Source organism: Salmo salar, chromosome ssa21 (assembly GCF_905237065.1).
Source record: "Salmo salar chromosome ssa21, Ssal_v3.1, whole genome shotgun sequence".
Taxonomy (NCBI): Eukaryota; Metazoa; Chordata; class Actinopteri; order Salmoniformes; family Salmonidae; genus Salmo; species Salmo salar.
Genome location: NC_059462.1, coordinates 42803394 through 42820051, shown reverse-complemented (window position 1 = coordinate 42820051; position 16658 = coordinate 42803394). Strand labels below are relative to the sequence as shown.

General features: G+C 49.1%; 1 protein-coding gene and 1 non-coding gene across 2 annotated transcripts in view; one reads left to right on the top strand and one right to left on the bottom strand.

Moving 5' to 3' along the window:
- The window catches only part of LOC106582371 (DNA-binding protein SATB2), a 103700-nt gene extending 89265 nt beyond the window's left edge, over nt 1–14435 (top strand). The window contains exons 10-14 of the mRNA XM_045704812.1: nt 1280–1291; nt 1510–1596; nt 2475–2627; nt 3744–3938; nt 11668–14435. Of these exons, the coding sequence (XP_045560768.1) occupies nt 1280–1291; nt 1510–1596; nt 2475–2627; nt 3744–3938; nt 11668–12357 (1137 nt within the window). The 3' untranslated portion in view covers nt 12358–14435. The remainder of the gene's footprint in view (nt 1–1279; nt 1292–1509; nt 1597–2474; nt 2628–3743; nt 3939–11667) is intronic.
- On the bottom strand, nt 4360–4455 carry trnai-uau (transfer RNA isoleucine (anticodon UAU)). The gene is made up of 2 exons: nt 4416–4455; nt 4360–4395 (listed from the first exon to the last, which is right to left on the bottom strand). It is a non-coding gene; the product is annotated as a tRNA-Ile (tRNA).
- Nucleotides 14436–16658: the final 2223 nt, after the last annotated feature.

Genomic DNA, 16658 nt, shown 5'->3' with positions numbered 1-16658 from the left:
ATTGGTGTGTCTGTGATGTTAGTGTTGGTGTGTCTGTGGTGTTAGTGTTGGTGTGTCTGTGGTGTTAGTGTTGGTGTGTCTGTGATGTTAGTGTGTCTGTGATGTTAGTATTGGTGTGTCTGTGGTGTTAGTGTTGGTGTGTCTGTGGTGTTAGTGTTGGTGTGTCTGTGGTGTTAGTGTTGGTTGGTGTGTCTGTGGTGTTAGTGTTGGTGTGTCTGTGATGTTAGTGTGTCTGTGATGTTAGTATTGGTGTGTCTGTGATGTTAGTGTTGGTGTGTCTGTGGTGTTAGTGTTGGTGTGTCTGTGGTGTTAGTGTTGGTGTGTCTGTGATGTTAGTGTTGGTGTGTCTGTGATGTTAGTGTTGGTGTGTCTGTGATGTTAGTGTTGGTGTGTCTGTGATGTTAGTGTGTCTGTGATGTTAGTGTGTCTGTGATGTTAGTGTTGGTGTGTCTGTGATGTTAGTATTGGTGTGTCTGTGATGTTAGTGTTGGTGTGTCTGTGATGTTAGTGTTGGTGTGTCTGTGATGTTAGTGTTAGTGTGTCTGTGATGTTAGTGTTGGTGTGTCTGTGATGTTAGTATTGGTGTGTCTGTGATGTTAGTGTTGGTGTGTCTGTGGTGTTAGTGTTGGTGTGTCTGTGGTGTTAGTGTTGGTGTGTCTGTGATGTTAGATGTTAGTGTGTCTGTGATGTTAGTGTTGGTGTGTCTGTGATGTTAGTGTTGGTGTGTCTGTGATGTTAGTGTTGGTGTGTCTGTGATGTTAGTGTGTCTGTGATGTTAGTGTTAGTGTGTCTGTGATGTTAGTGTTGGTGTGTCTGTGATGTTAGTGTTGGTGTGTCTGTGATGTTAGTGTTGGTGTGTCTGTGATGTTAGTGTTGGTGTGTCTGTGATGTTAGTGTTAGTGTGTCTGTGATGTTAGTGTTAGTGTGTCTGTGATGTTAGTGTTGGTGTGTCTGTGATGTTAGTGTTGGTGTGTCTGTGATGTTAGTGTGTCTGTGATGTTAGTGTTAGTGTGTCTGTGATGTTAGTGTTGGTGTGTCTGTGATGTTAGTGTTGGTGTGTCTGTGATGTTAGTGTGTCTGTGATGTTAGGTGTGTCTGTGATGTTAGTGTGTCTGTGATGTTAGTGTTGGTTGGTGTGTCTGTGATGTTAGTGTGCCTGTGATGTTAGTGTGTCTGTGATGTTGGTGTGTCTGTGATGTTAGTGTGTCTGTGATGTTAGTGTTGGTTGGTGTGTCTGTGATGTTAGTGTTGGTGTTGGTGTGTCTGTGTTCTACACCAGAGGGTGTCTCAAGTCAAGGTTAGATAATGGAAAGGGATTGTACTAAACACTGATCTATCTGTATCTAACCATGGCTTGAGAAAAAGCACTTAAATACATTCAAATACTTTTCATTGATTCTTTCTATGTGTGTTGTATTTGTGGCTGAAGAAATGGTAACGTGTGTAAACGTTTGACAGGATCTATTTAGACCGACCATCACTAACCATGTCCCATACCACCTCATGCAGAAGGTGTGGGAGAGAGGTATGGACGAGCAGCTCACTCCTGATGCCTGGGCTGCTATCTGGAAGAACAAGACCAAAGCCTCCTCTGTGGTGAGCAGTGGATTCATCCACAATCGCTTTTGACTTGCTCACAGAATGTACCTCATACAGAATTACTTTTGGTCAGAAATGGCTGAAATACTTATGTCAAATACTGGCTATGATTTATTTAGCTTGCATGGTACTGTGGAACCAATGGAATAGTCCCAAAGTACATGACTATTGCTACTTCCTGTTGTAGCTACAGCACATGCAGTATATTTTGGTAATTGAGTGCTGACTCTAAAGAAAGAGTTCTGTACCTCTCTTCACATGTTTACAATGGAGAAACAGCCTTTAACCTGTTGTCATAGTAACATGTGCTAGAGAGAGGGACACTTGGTTTTGATATACTTCCCAACTCCACACAGCCTTATAGGACCATCACAGATACCATACTATGATGCCATACCAGGGCAAACAAGTATTCTCTCTGTTCGGCATCATCATTACTCTGTCTGTACATATTTATCTTGATGCCATAGTTTATACTTGGGAACGTCAGATTACTAGTCTGGACCTGCACAGATAACTTCAAAGTCTTCGAAGAGAACATAATGAGATTAAATACAGGGTAATTCAAACAGAGATTAGAGTACAAAGGAGAGGAGAGAGAATGGCTTAATGACTTTTCATCTGTATACATTCTCCATGTCGGAAACATGTACATCTATGTGTATAATGTGTGTAAAAAAACTAAACGTAAACTGATCATCAACTTATTACCCATCATGCTTAGTTAAAACCTTTGGTCCTTGGTGTGGTGACATGTGCACTGGAGTTGGCAGTGTTACCCACTCAGCCAAACTCTGGTACAACTTCATGGTTAGATAACAGTTTTTTTCTCTGTGGACCCTCTCTCCCTGGTCTCTATCCCTCCTCCCCTCCAGCCCAAGCCACCAGGCCCCAACCCAGACCTGCCCCTGAAGCTGGAGTCTCTGGTCAACATCACGTCAGGTATCTATGATGAGATCCAGCAGGAGATGAAGAGGGCCAAAGTGTCTCAGGCGCTGTTCGCCAAGGTGGCTGCCAACAAGAGCCAGGTGAGAGGCCTGTTTGACCCATGACATAGTTCCTATCCTGCTACAATGTTCCCAATCTATTGTGCCATAGTGTGTCCCTCTGCTTGAGGTAGAAGTGGCCCTTAACATCTAAGATCCCATTACCCAACTCCAAATCCTAACCTTAACCATTAAGGGAATGGAAACACATCTGGCCCTTGTCAGGTGGGTATGGGCGGCTTCTCTACCTCCTCCTGTCCCTGTGATGGGGGTGGGATGACCTTCTTCCCCAGGCTGTTGTGTCAGACTGTCAGTTAACTTCCACACCAGTAGATAAGCAATAACAGACAGACAGACAGACAGACAGACAGACAGACAGACAGACAGACAGACAGACAGACAGACAGACAGACAGACAGACAGACAGACAGACAGACAGACAGACAGACAGACAGACAGACAGACAGACAGACAGACAGACAGACAGACAGACAGACAGACAGACAGACAGACAGACAGACAGACAGACAGAGGTAGCTGAGCCAAATACCAACCTGGGGAAGAACTGATCGACACTGGAGATCTCTCATACTGCTGGGAAATTACATGTGATACCTGTGCTGCATATCTCTCAACCCCACCCTTAACCCCCCCGAACCCCACCCTTAACCCCCACCCTTAACCCCCCACACCCACACACACACTGTTTAGAGCACATGAAGAGATGGTGCTGCAGCATGTGAGTCACTCAGTGAGAATGGATATCTACAGCAGGGACACTATTGTGTGTGTCTACGTGTGTGTGTGCGTGCGTGTGTTTGTGGCAGAGTGGCAGGTTGTGTGGTGATCAAGCTGTGTCTCCCAGGTTCAGGGGTCTGGGGGTCCGGGGCTGGCTGGGCTAGGCTGGGCTGGGGGTCATGGCTCACTGCACCCATCTGCTGCAGCTGAGAGGAGAGAGGGATGATGAGAGAGGTGGAGAACTGATCAGGTTATAAACACTGCATGCTGGTGGAGTCTGGATGCACACAACAGCTGGTGTGAAAGACTGGCCCATTCTAGCAGAGATAATCAAATATTTTCCGTCTCTCTCTCTCCCCCCCGCTCTCCCTCCCTCCCTCCCTCCCTCCCTCTCTCTCTCTCCCCACCTCCCTATCTCAGGGCTGGTTGTGTGAGTTGCTGCGGTGGAAGGAGAACCCTAGCCCAGAGAACCGTACTCTGTGGGAGAACCTGTGTACCATCCGGAGGTTCCTGACCCTGTCCCAGACAGAGAGGGACATGGTGTATGAAGAGGAGTCAAGGCACCACCACAGTGACAGGGTCCACACTGTACTACACCTGCCCCAAGACCCACAGGTGAGACCAGCCGATCTAGGATCAGTTAACCTAGCCTGCATACTAACCTTAGTGCTATGGGTCTGCACTATCCATCCCTATGTGAGTACAGTTTTATCCAGCATAGCACTATTTATTTTTTTTTTATTAAAACAATTTAAAATAAGAAATGATTTGAGCAGGAAAGATAATACAATCGATACATATGAGACAACATCAATGTGGAGTAGAGAACAGAGACCCCAGTCACATATTCATAACAACAGAGATCCCAGTCACATATTCATAACAACAGAGATCCCAGTCACATATTCATAACAACAGAGATCCACACCAAAAACATGTTTAGACACCTAGATTTACGTCATTTAGCAGACACTCTTATCCAGAGCCACTTACAGTAGCGAATGCATACATTTCATTTCATGCATTTTTTTGTACTGGCCCCCCGTGGGAATCGAACCCACAACCCTGGCGTTGCACACACCATGCTGGCGCTATAAACACCATGCTCTACCAACTGAGCCACAGGGAAAGCTATGCATATAGCATCACACACAGAGGTACAGTAGTCCATCCTTGCTGATTAAATTGACTTTCTCCAATGCCAGCCAGGGTCATTATTGGATGGAATACCTTTCTACCTCCTTCTGTCCCTGTGATGTGGCTCGGGTCAGTCAGAGGGGGTGGCTGGGGTCAGTCAAAGGTGATGACCCTCTACCCCAGGCTGTTGTATCAGACCGTCAGCAATAGATAAGCAATACCAGACAGACAGACAGAGGTATCTGAGCCAAATACCAACCTGGGGAAGAACTGATCGACAATGGAGATCTCTCATACTGCTGGGAAATTACATGTGATACCTGTCCTGCATATCTCTCAACCCCACCCTTAACCCCCCCCGAACCCCACCCTTAACCCCCACCCTTAACCCCCCTCAACCCCACCCTTAACCCCCACCCTTAACCCCCACCCTTAACCCCCCTCAACCCCACCCTTAACCCCCACCCTTAACCCCCTCAACCCCACCCTTAACCCCACCCTTAACCCCCACCCTTAACCCACCCCTCAACCCCACCCTTAATCCCCACCCTTAACACCACCCCTCAACCCCCACCCCAAACCCCACCCCTCAATCCCCACCCCTCTTAACCCCCACCTCTCAACCCCACCCCTTAACCCCCACCCCTCAATCCCACCCTAACCCCCACCCCTCAACCCCCACCCTAACCCCCACCCCTCAACCCCCACCCTTAAACCCCCCTGAACTCCACCCTTAACCCCAACCCTTAACCCCACCCCTCAACCCCACCCCTCAACCCCACCCTAACCCCCACCCCTCAACCCCACCCTTAACCCCCACCTCTCAACCCCACCCCTCAACCCCACCCTTAACCCCCACCCCTCAATTCCACCCTAACCCCACCCCTCAACCCCACCCCTCAACCCCCACCCCTCAATCCCACCCCTCAACCCCCACCCTTAACCCCCACCCTTAACCCCACCCCTCAACCCCACCCTAACCCCCACCCTCAACCCCACCCCTCAATCTCACCCTTATCCCCCACCCCTCAATCTTACCCTTAACCCCCACCCCTCAACCCCACCCTTAACCCCCACCTCTCAACCCCACCCCTCAACCCCACCCTTAACCCCCACCCCTCAATCCCACCCTAACCCCCACTCCTCAACCCCAACCTAACCCCCACCCTAACCCCACCCCTCAACCCCACCCTAACCCCCACCCTAACCCCCACCCCTCAACCCCCATCCTAACCCCCACCCTCAACAAACACAAACACTGTTTAGAGCACATGAAGAGATGGCCTTGCTGATTAAATGGACTTTCTCCAATGCCAGCCAGGGTCGTTATTAGATGGAAATCACTGAGGACACACATGCATTATGCATTAAAACTGAACATATGTGCATACAGGGCCATTCTGTGGTCACACAGTAATATCAGGATTACCATGTGGACAAAGGTACAATGGCCAGGTTTTTCTCCCCCTCATTCCTCCTCTCATTTTAATTGATTTATTCTTAGTTATAATTAATAATTCTCAGTAATAACTACAATATTGAAAGGGTGATACCTAGTCAGTTGTACAACTGAATATATTCAACTGAAATGTGTCTTCCGCATTTAACCCAACCTCTGAATCAGAGAGGTGCGGGGGGCTGCCTTCATTGATGTCCACGGCACCCGGGGAACAGTCGTTGGTGGGGGTTAACTGCCTTGATCAAGGGTAGAATGCAGATTTTTCCACCTTGCCAGCTCGGGGATTCAAACCAGCGACCTTTTGGTTAATGGCCCAATGCACTTAACCGCTAGGCTACCTGCCTCTCCAGTGACCATAATATAAATGAATATGTTAATATTATATAAAGATATTATCAGTGAGGATCCAGTCATCTACACGGGAGTAAACAGACTGTTGTTGTGTTGTGGGGAGGAAATACCCCGTTAGGAGGGGGTAAGGGGATAGGGGGAAGGATGGGGACAACCCAACACAACCCCACACAACCCCACACAACCCCAGACAACCCCAGACAAGCCCACACAACCCCACACAACCCCAGACAACCCCACACAACCCCACACAACCCCAGACAACCCCACACAACCCCAGACAACCCCACACAACCCCACACAACCCCAGACAACCCCACACAACCACACACAACCCCACACAACCCCAGACAACCCCACACAACTCCACACAACCCCACACAACCCCAGACAACCCCAGACAACCCCACACAACCCCACACAACCCCAGACAACCCCACACAACCCCACACAACCCCACACAACCCCAGACAACCCCACACAACCCCACACAACCCCACACAACCCCAGACAACCCCACACAACCCCACACAACCCCACACAACCCCAGACAACCCCACACAACCCCACACAACCCCACACAACCCCACACAACCACACACAACCCCAGACAACCCCACACAACCCCAGACAACCCCAGACAACCCCACACAACCCCACACAACCACACACAACCCCACACAACCCCAGACAACCCCACACAACCCCACACAACCCCAGACAACCCCAGACAACCGCTGACCAAAAACAAAAAGACTCAAGGGTAATGAATTATGAATTTACCACTGCACTATAACATTTTAATTATGATCATGTCTGATCATGGCTTGTCCGATGTCTGAGCATGGCTGATCATATCTGATCATGGCTGGTCGGGTATCTGATCATGGCAGATCATGTCTGATCATGGCTGATCAGGGTGAGTATGACTATCTGTGTGTGTACAGTATGTCAGCCTTTCTAAATGTACATTGTAGTCAACTTACAGGAGCAATTAGGGTTAGGTGCTTTTCTCAAGGACACATCAACAGATGTTTCACCTAGTCGGCTCTGGGATTCAAACCAGTGACCTTTCAGTTACTGGACCTACGGTCAGGCTACCTGCCGCCCCATATCTACAGTGCCATGTACTGTATGTGCTTGTCCATTAGATCCACAGGTGGCATTGTGTGTGTGTGTGTGTGTGTGTGTGTGTGTGTGTGTGTGTGTGTGTGTGTGTGTGTGTGTGTGTGTGTGTGTGTGTGTGTGTGTGTGTGTGTGTGTGCGTGCGTGCGTGCGTGCGTGCGTGCGTGCATGCGTGCATAAGTGTGTGTGTATTCAGGCTGTGTGTGTCCTGTGTTACCCTACCTACTCAGCCCATTTCACACCCGTGGGGACAGCTTCACTTTTCTCCATGGCTGACCTGGCCCTGATGATGCTGGCTCTCTGGCTCTCCTCCCCAGCAGTACACACTCTGCTGCCCTGCTTATACCTCCATGTGTTGAGCAGTAAGTGCGTCCCTCTGCTAATTTGGCAGGCCCTGCCCTTATGAATAATTTCTCTATTGTTTTTGCTAAATTGAATTCTGCTGGGTAATGGGTACTGTGTGCTGCCTGCACCTCGGATTGAGACCCCACGAGTACTGGACTAGATAGTGAGCTGGCAACAAGCCCCCTTCTTTCTACACACATAAACTCTCTCTCTCTCTCTCTCTCTCTCTCACACACACACACACACACACACACACACACACACACTATTCTTTCTGCTGCCCCCCTCTGTCTCGTTATGTAGTTTCATTCGTCTACACATGCTAACACTTTTATAAACCTATTGGTTCCTCTGATGGTCTAATTGTCAGTTTGAGGGGCTGAGTTCAGCTCTTAGCTCGGTAAACCACAGCCAGCTTAATGCTTTAATTGCTTTAATAAGTGGAAAGATTTCCACACACACACACTTGAACACACAAAAAGGTCATACAGTTTGCCAGCACACCCTCACAAACGCAGAAACACACACACACACACACACACACACACACACACACACACACACACACACACACACACACACACACACACACACACACACACACACACACACAGTGACTCATCCACTCCCCAGGCCTGGTGACACAGGAGAGAGAGGGAGAAGAAAAAACACACTGATTAACAGGAAAGGTGAAAGGTGAAGTCATGCAGAAAATCAACAGAAAACTGTATTTTCTGTCATTACATATTTATTTGTGTGTTAATGGTGTCTCCGGTGGCAGCAAACAGTCCCAGGCAGCATCAACACACACACAGACACACACACAGTGAAACACACACACACCACCCGTGGTCTGCCCGTGGCCCCAGGAGAACAAGCCCTCATTAAGGCTTTAGTCTGAATATTTCATGTACTATAATTATTTAATAGCTCTGCATCTCTGTAATTCGCCTTGATTTGTGTTAAAAAGGAAACCTTTTTCTTTAATGCAATGAACTTACAAGGGACTTCCGAGTGGCGCAGCGGTCTAAGGCACTGCATCTCAGTGCTAGAGGCATCACTACAGAACCTGGTTCGATTCCAGGCTGTATCACAACCGTCCGTGATTGGGAGGCCCATAGGGCGGTGCACAATTGGCCCAGCATGGTCCGGGTTAGGGTTTGGCCGGGGTAGGGCGTCATTGTAAATAAGGATTTCTTCTTAACTGACTTGCCTAGTTAAATAATTAAAATACAGCATTCCCTGGTTGCAACTGAAAGAAGGAAAAAATCAAGAGAGAAAATAGAAGAATATTGAATTATCCCACGAGGAGAACAACTTCCATCCAGAGTTGACAGTACTGTGTAGCTGTAAAGTGACTGATGTTTACAGTATCCCAACGGAGAGGTTGGTGGAGGGGTAGAGGCTCAGTTGGCGGGATGGAGGGGTAGAGGCTCAGTTGGTGTGATGGAGGGGTAGAGGGTACAGAAATTGAGGGATTGGAGGGGTAGAGGCTTAACTGGAAGGGTGAAATGATGGAGGACAGAGGGGAGGGGAGGGAAGGAGGTTTCATCGCTTAGCAGGATTGGGGGTTGGAGTCATGTTGGCTTGGCACTGACTCTCTTCATGAGAGACTGGTGGTTGGGCTGACTGGTGGTTCCTTAATCCAGAGCCCATACCCCTCGTGTGTTTGGCTAGGCTCTCTCCTGTTGCCACGGATATCATCATTAGTGCATGAAGGAGACCAGGCCTCTGTGTGTATGTCTGTGGATCCGTCTGTGAGAGGAGTAAAGAAATTACTGTCTTTGTGAGTGTGTGTTTGTTCCTGGTTGTGGAAGAGGGAAGGGCTTGTAACTCTTCGATGTTTCACTATCAATTTAAATATTAAGTGTTTCAATATCTCTGTGGGGGGGTTGCGTGCATGTGAGGTTGTGAGGAGTGTGTGGTCCAAAGGCGAGAGCTATTTTCATCCTGTATTTCTCTCTCTCTCCACCGCTGTCACCATTCTTCCTCTCTTTCTCAATCTCTCGCTTTTTGTGGTTGCTGTTTGTTTCACATAGACATTAAAAAAGATAATAAACAACAGAAAAGAGAGAGAGGAAAACATCACCCAATCTACACTCTTCCTGTAAATCACCCAATCTACACTCTTCCTGTAAATCACCCAACCTACACTCTTCCTGTAAATCACCCAATCTACACTCTTCCTGTAAATCACCCAATCTACACTCTTCCTGTAAATCACCCAATCTACACTCTTCCTGTAAATCACCCAATCTACACTCTTCCTGTAAATCACCCAATCTACACTCTCCCTGTAAATCACCCAACCCACACTCTTCCTGTAAATCACCCAATCTACACTCTTCCTGTAAATCACACAATCTACACTCTTCCTGTAAATCACCCAACCTACACTCTTCCTGTAAATCACCCAATCTACACTCTTCCTGTAAATCACCCAATCTACACTCTTCCTGTAAATCACCCAATCTACACTCTTCCTGTAAATCACCCAATCTACACTTTTCCTGTAAATCACCCAATCTACACTCTTCCTGTAAATCACCCAACCTACACTCTTCCTGTAAATCACACAATCTACACTCTTCCTGTAAATCACACAATCTACACTCTTCCTGTAAATCACCCAATCCACACTTTTCCTGTAACTCACCCAATCTACACTCTTCCTGTAAATCACCCAATCTACACTCTTCCTGTAAATCACCCAATCTACACTCTTCCTGTAAATCACCCAACCCACACTCTTCCTGTAAATCACCCAACCCACACTCTTCCTGTAAATCCCCCAATCTACACTCTTCCTGTAAATCACCCAATCCCCATACTCTTCCTGTAAATCACCCAACCCACACTCTTCCTGTAAATCACCCAACCCACACTCTTCCTGTAAATCACCCAACCCACTCTCTTCCTGTAAATCACCCAATCCCCATACTCTTCCTGTAAATCACCCAACCCACACTCTTCCTGTAAATCGCTACCCTCAAACAGCCCCCACAAGTGAAATCTGAGCAATTTGATGGTCTGGCCTGCCCTCAATATTATTTAAGTAATACCCTGTTATTATTGAGGAGGGAGAGAGAAAAGAGAATGACTATTATCTTTATGTGGGTCCTTTAATTTTAATGCACCACATATTTATAGTTTAGCATTCCAGAGCAGAGGCACAGTGACTGAGCGGGGGCCCGAGTCGTAAACCAGCGGGACAGAGCTACAGTATGTAATAGCTCTCTCAGTATCCTGGCTCTCTGACACTCCTCTACCATCTCACAAGACAACTGGACAACAACACTGTCTCTAATCCCACTGACTCCCCTGGTCTGGCTTTAATAACCTCTCACCTTTACTAACCTTGACTCTGTCTCACCCACCCTCCTTGACCTCTCCTTCTGCTCTTCTTCTCACCCCTCTGCCCCCTCACTCTTCTTCTTTACTGTCTTCCCCCAGTCTACCAGCTATTCTTTCCTCTAGTGCCCATCTCCCCCAGTGTTGTTAATGATCAGTGGGTATTTGCGTAAGTCCAACCAGAGAGCAGACTGGAGACACGTCCCTCTCCACCTCAGCTGTTTATGTTCTGGCCCTGTCTGGTTAAACAGTGATGATGGTCCGTGATTGATGGCAGAGACGGTGGTTGTAGTTTTACTACGTGCTAATCTTACATCCAGGTCATAGGTCAAAGGTAGCTATAATATTGTCCATCTGCGATGGTATCTGAGCTATGAAGCACTGACTGGCTCTGTCCTGGGCTCAGCCAATGAGCACCGCTGTTAAACATGGCTCAGCCAATGGGCATCGCTGTTGTTAACCTAGTTGAACTTGTTGTTGGAAGACCTCTGACGCCTGTGGAATGGCTCTCTACTCTGTAGCTTTGATGAGGGGTCACTGATCCCCACTAATCAGTTGTACTGTTTTTCTCACCAGGCGCTGCACAGGCAACCCCCACAGCCCCTGAAGCACCACTCCCCCATGCGCGAGGACCCTGTGCCCACTCAGGGTAACGACGAAGGGTCACAGAACGTTGAAAGAGGTGGTGGTGGCGGTGGCTGCACGGGCGGCCCAGGAGTCGGTGGTTGCACGGTCGTTAAGAAGCCTCGGTCGCGCACTAAGATCTCTCTAGAAGCCCTGGGCATCCTACAGAGCTTCATCCAGGACGTGGGTCTGTACCCGGACCAGGAAGCCATCCATACCCTGTCAGCCCAGCTGGACCTGCCCAAACACACCATCATCAAGTTCTTCCAGAACCAGCGCTACCATGTCAAGCACCACGGCCGGCTGAAGGAGCTGGGGGAGGGGGCTGGCGGCGTGGACGTCAGCGAATACAGAGACGAGGAGCTCCTCTCCAGCTCAGAGGACCCTGAGTCCAGTGAGGATGGTCACGAGGAGATGTACCCCACTACTGAGAGGGAAGGAGGGGAGAGAGAGAGCAGCACAGCAGGGTCAGCCCCTTCCCTGGCCCTAGCCCCGGGCCAGTCTTCAGGGACCAGCATGGGAGCCATGGAGGAGAGCAAGGACAAGGGGCATTCTCATGGTCTGGGTGAGGGCCGAGCCAGCTCCCTGCCCCCTAGTAGCTCCTCATCCAGTCCCAGAGAACAGGCTGACTTCCAGAGATAGAGACCCAGAGACTAGATGAGACACTCGAAGAGACGGGCGGAGATAGAGAGACACGAGAGACAAAGAGACACGAGAGAGAGAGAGAGAGAGACGAGGGGAAGCGAATGGGAACAAGACACTGGGAGAGGGGAAGAGAGGCATAGATGAGACTCACTGACACACACACACAAATATACAGACAGAAGGGATCTTAAGGAGGGCTCGTCAAAGAGGGATTTCAGTGAAAATACAATTTGTTACCTCAGCAACAGGGATATGCCATGAAACAGCAGCCATGTGGGACAGTTAGAATAGTATGTTCACTGAACCAATAGACAGAGAGAAAACCAAACATACACATCTCACCCCTGTCCACAAGAAGAACTCGCCACATCAACACCACTCTTGAATTGAGCCAACCCCAAAATTCAGCTTCACTCTGTCCAATGACTACTCTCCCTAATGTCTCAACCGCACCCACATGCTGAGCACTTGTCCTTATTTCGATGCTGGGTCTTGAGTCAGGCCCCTAACTGACAGTCATAGACTGAATACTGGGGGCCTGCTCAGACCTCCACCATCCTGTGGTCCCTCAGCTCCAGATCTACAAAACTGGCTGCTGTGGCTGTCCTCCAACTCCTCCCCCTCTCCGCCCCTCCATGACAGGACCATTCTAGTCTTTGGTCTTTGACAGTGTTGGCAGTTTGAGTGGGTGGTTGGATAGTGGATAGGTGTTGGTTGGAGGTAGGAACAGTGGTATGGGGGGAATTCACCAATGATAAACAAATATGGTGTAAGTCCAGAATGGAAGCTTATGGTATTTTTTTGAAGTTGGAATCGCCCCTCCCATCCAGCTCCCGTTGCCAACCCTCAATGGTGCAACAACATCCCTATGCGATGGACCAGACCATCCCTCTAACGCCCTGCCCCATACCCCCTGCCCCCTAACCCCCACTCTAAATATGGTTCATTCTCTCTGTCACTGTACAGCAGTTATTACACACTAACCTAGTGTGTATGGCCACTGTGGTTTATGAGGACACTGCTAGCTGAACATATCATGGTTTAGGACATAAGAGAGGACAGCCTTGTGAGGACAATGAGGACCCAGTGGTGTACAAGGACACTCAGGATAACAGTTACTCTGGTCTGTCCTCTGTCCCTCCTGCATACCCAACCTCTCCCTGTGTGGAAAGAAACAGGGAGGGGCACAACAGAACGGAGATTCAGCAACCAATCGGGTATCTGCAATCAATCAGTCACTTTATGTGCACTAGCCCACCCCTTCACTCTTCCTCTCTCTTTCCCCATCCCTCGTTCCCTCCCTCATTCTCTCTCTCTATAATTGGTGCCCACAGTGTCCCCTTCCACCACACCTACCCACATGTAACTTCTCCACCATATTTATTGCTATCTTTATCCATGATTATCATTATCATTATTGTTATGGTTGTTATTGTTGTTATTGCTGTCATAGCTGTTTATTTTTTACTTCTATTTTCATGCTTGTAATATTGGCTTTCTGAGCACCATGGTTGTTTTGGTAACGAGAGACGTTTTTGAGACATGAGAAACACACATTGCCGAACAAGAGCAGAAGAAAACCAGAAAAGAAGCAGTTACTGTAACGTTTATCGAGTAGAAATCCTGTCATGCTGTGCTAAGCAACTCACGTGTTCTTCCAAAGAGAGACGGACATTGGCTGAAACGGGAGTGGAATCCAAAAAGTAAAGGAAACACAGCGAATAAACGGAGCTTTTGCTACAGCTGTTAACAATCTGACATGTTTGGAGCCTTTGGAAAACACAGCAGGCTTGACCTCTGTGTGTTATGTACAAGTGTGTGTACAGTTCAGTACAAATCCTTATCTGAGAGCGGGTACTTATGTCGAAGGATGCATCCCAAAGAGAGCCCTATGAGCCCTGGTCAAAAGAAGTGGACTGTATAGGGAATAGGGTGGCATTTGGGGCACAGACAAAGTAACAGAGTAACCATTATTTACCTGTCTGACTCTAGGCAGCTGCTACGTGAATGACCTGTCTTGTACTGTAATTCATTAATTAATCAATCATACAATACATTGTGTTATATCGCTATGATTCTGTCAATCTTTATGATTCAGGGTTAAATCTTGTTTCTGTATGTCAAATGCCATGTGATCCAATGACACGCCACACACATAGAGGACCGTCACATCCATCAGAGAGGGAATACCAAGCCCTGACCCAGAACAAGTATTTTCTCTCTCACACACACACACACACACACACACACACACACACACACACACACACACACACACACACACACACACACACACACACACACACACACACACACACACACACACACACACACACACACACACACTGCGAGCGCGCAGAGGGACTGTGGCTAGCCCTGCATTTCTCCAAGCCAATCAATTAGAGGCCTCCCTAAAGCCTCATGACTGAGGTTTCTAATAAGAGGCAACGCACAGGGACTCACAGTAATTCACATGGAAAGGCTGCTGGCTGAATGGTTGGCTGGGTAGCTGGCTGAATGGTTGGCTGGGTAGCTGGCTGAATGGTTGGCTGGGTAGCTGGCCGAATGGTTGGCTGGGTAGCTGGCCGAATGGTTGGCTGGGTAGCTGGCCGAATGGTTGGCTGGGTAGCTGGCCGAACGGTTGGCTGGGTAGCTGGCCGAACGGTTGGCTGGGTAGCTGACTGAACGGTTGGCTGGGTAGCTGGCTGAATGGTTGGCTGAGTAGCTGGCCGAATGGTTGGCTGGGTAGCTGGCTGAATGGTTGGCTTGGTAGCTGGCTGAATGGTTGGCTGGGTAGCTGGCTGAATGGTTGGCTGGGTAGCTGGCTGAATGGTTGGCTTGGTAGCTGGCTGAATGGTTGGCTGGGTAGCTGGCTGAATGGTTGGCTGGGTAGCTGGCTGAATGGTTGGCTGGGTAGCTGGGTAGCTGGCTGGTTGGCTGGGTAGCTGGTCACACAGACCAATCTAGGACCAGGGCCATGTTCATTAGGAATGGTAAAATTAGTCTTCAAATGGAATATGAATATAAGCATTCTTATACCCCATCATATGTACATGTTGCCTGTGATGTTCTCATCTCTGGCCTTGTGTTACTGGCCCAGCTCTCCTTCAGGTTTTGTGAGGCAGAATAGAAATTGCCTCTCGCCCATTTGTGTCTTTCTGTCCCTTTTGGTCCTGTAAACCATTTGGGTCTGTGCTGTGTGATTGGTCCATCAATCAGGAGCCATTAGCAGCTATCCAGAGCCATGTGGTCTTTGTGTGACTGAATAAAGTAGCTCACCTGCAGGGTTATTGGGATTGCTCAGTGTGCTATTACCCAACCACACCACACTTACACCTGTCAGTCAAAGCTACTGCCCCGCCTCTGTCATTACTGGCTGGCCCGACTGCATACACACACACATGCATACACACACACACACACACACACACACACACACACACACACACACACACACACACACACACACACACACACACACACGCACGGATGCAGGCGCACACACACTCAGGCACACACGCACGCACGCTCACACATACACAATGCGGTACCACTCCACACTAATGAGTCCCACAATCTGATGAGAGAGGTGGGGACCAGTCAGAGTCTGGTGTTTAACCTGGCGAGGAGGTCAAGCTCAGTATACCTCCTCCTCTCTCCTCCACCTCCTCTCTCCTCCACCACCTCCCTCCTCCACCTCCTCTCTCCTCTACCACCTCCCTCCTCCACCTCCTCTCTCCTCCACCACCTCCCTCCTCCACCTCCTCTCTCCTCCACCACCTCCCTCCTCCACCTCCTCTCTCCTCCACCACCTCCCTCCTCCACCTCCTCTCTCCTCTACCACCTCCCTCCTCCACCTCCTCTCTCCTCCACCACCTCCCTCCTCCACCTCCTCTCTCCTCTACCACCTCCCTCCTCCACCTCCTCTCTCCTCCACCACCTCCCTCCTCCACCTCCTCTCTCCTCCACCACCTCCCTCCTCCACCTCCTCTCTCCTCCACCACCTGCCTCCTCCACCTCCTCTCTCCTCTTCCTTCTCCTCCTCCACCTCCTCTCTCCTCTTCCTTCTCCTTCTCCACCTCCTCCTCTCTCCTTCTCCACCTCCTTTCTCCTCCTTCTCCATATGCAGAGTGTTGCTTGTCAAACAATCTAAGCAAATGTTCCTGATGAGCTGAAGGATCGGGGTCATGTGCCAATCCTTCTTTCCTCTTTTCAATCTCATCCCCCTCTCCTCCTCCTGACTGAGGACCAATCACAGCTCACGCTGTGGCACCAGGACCCCCTCTCCTCCTGACTGA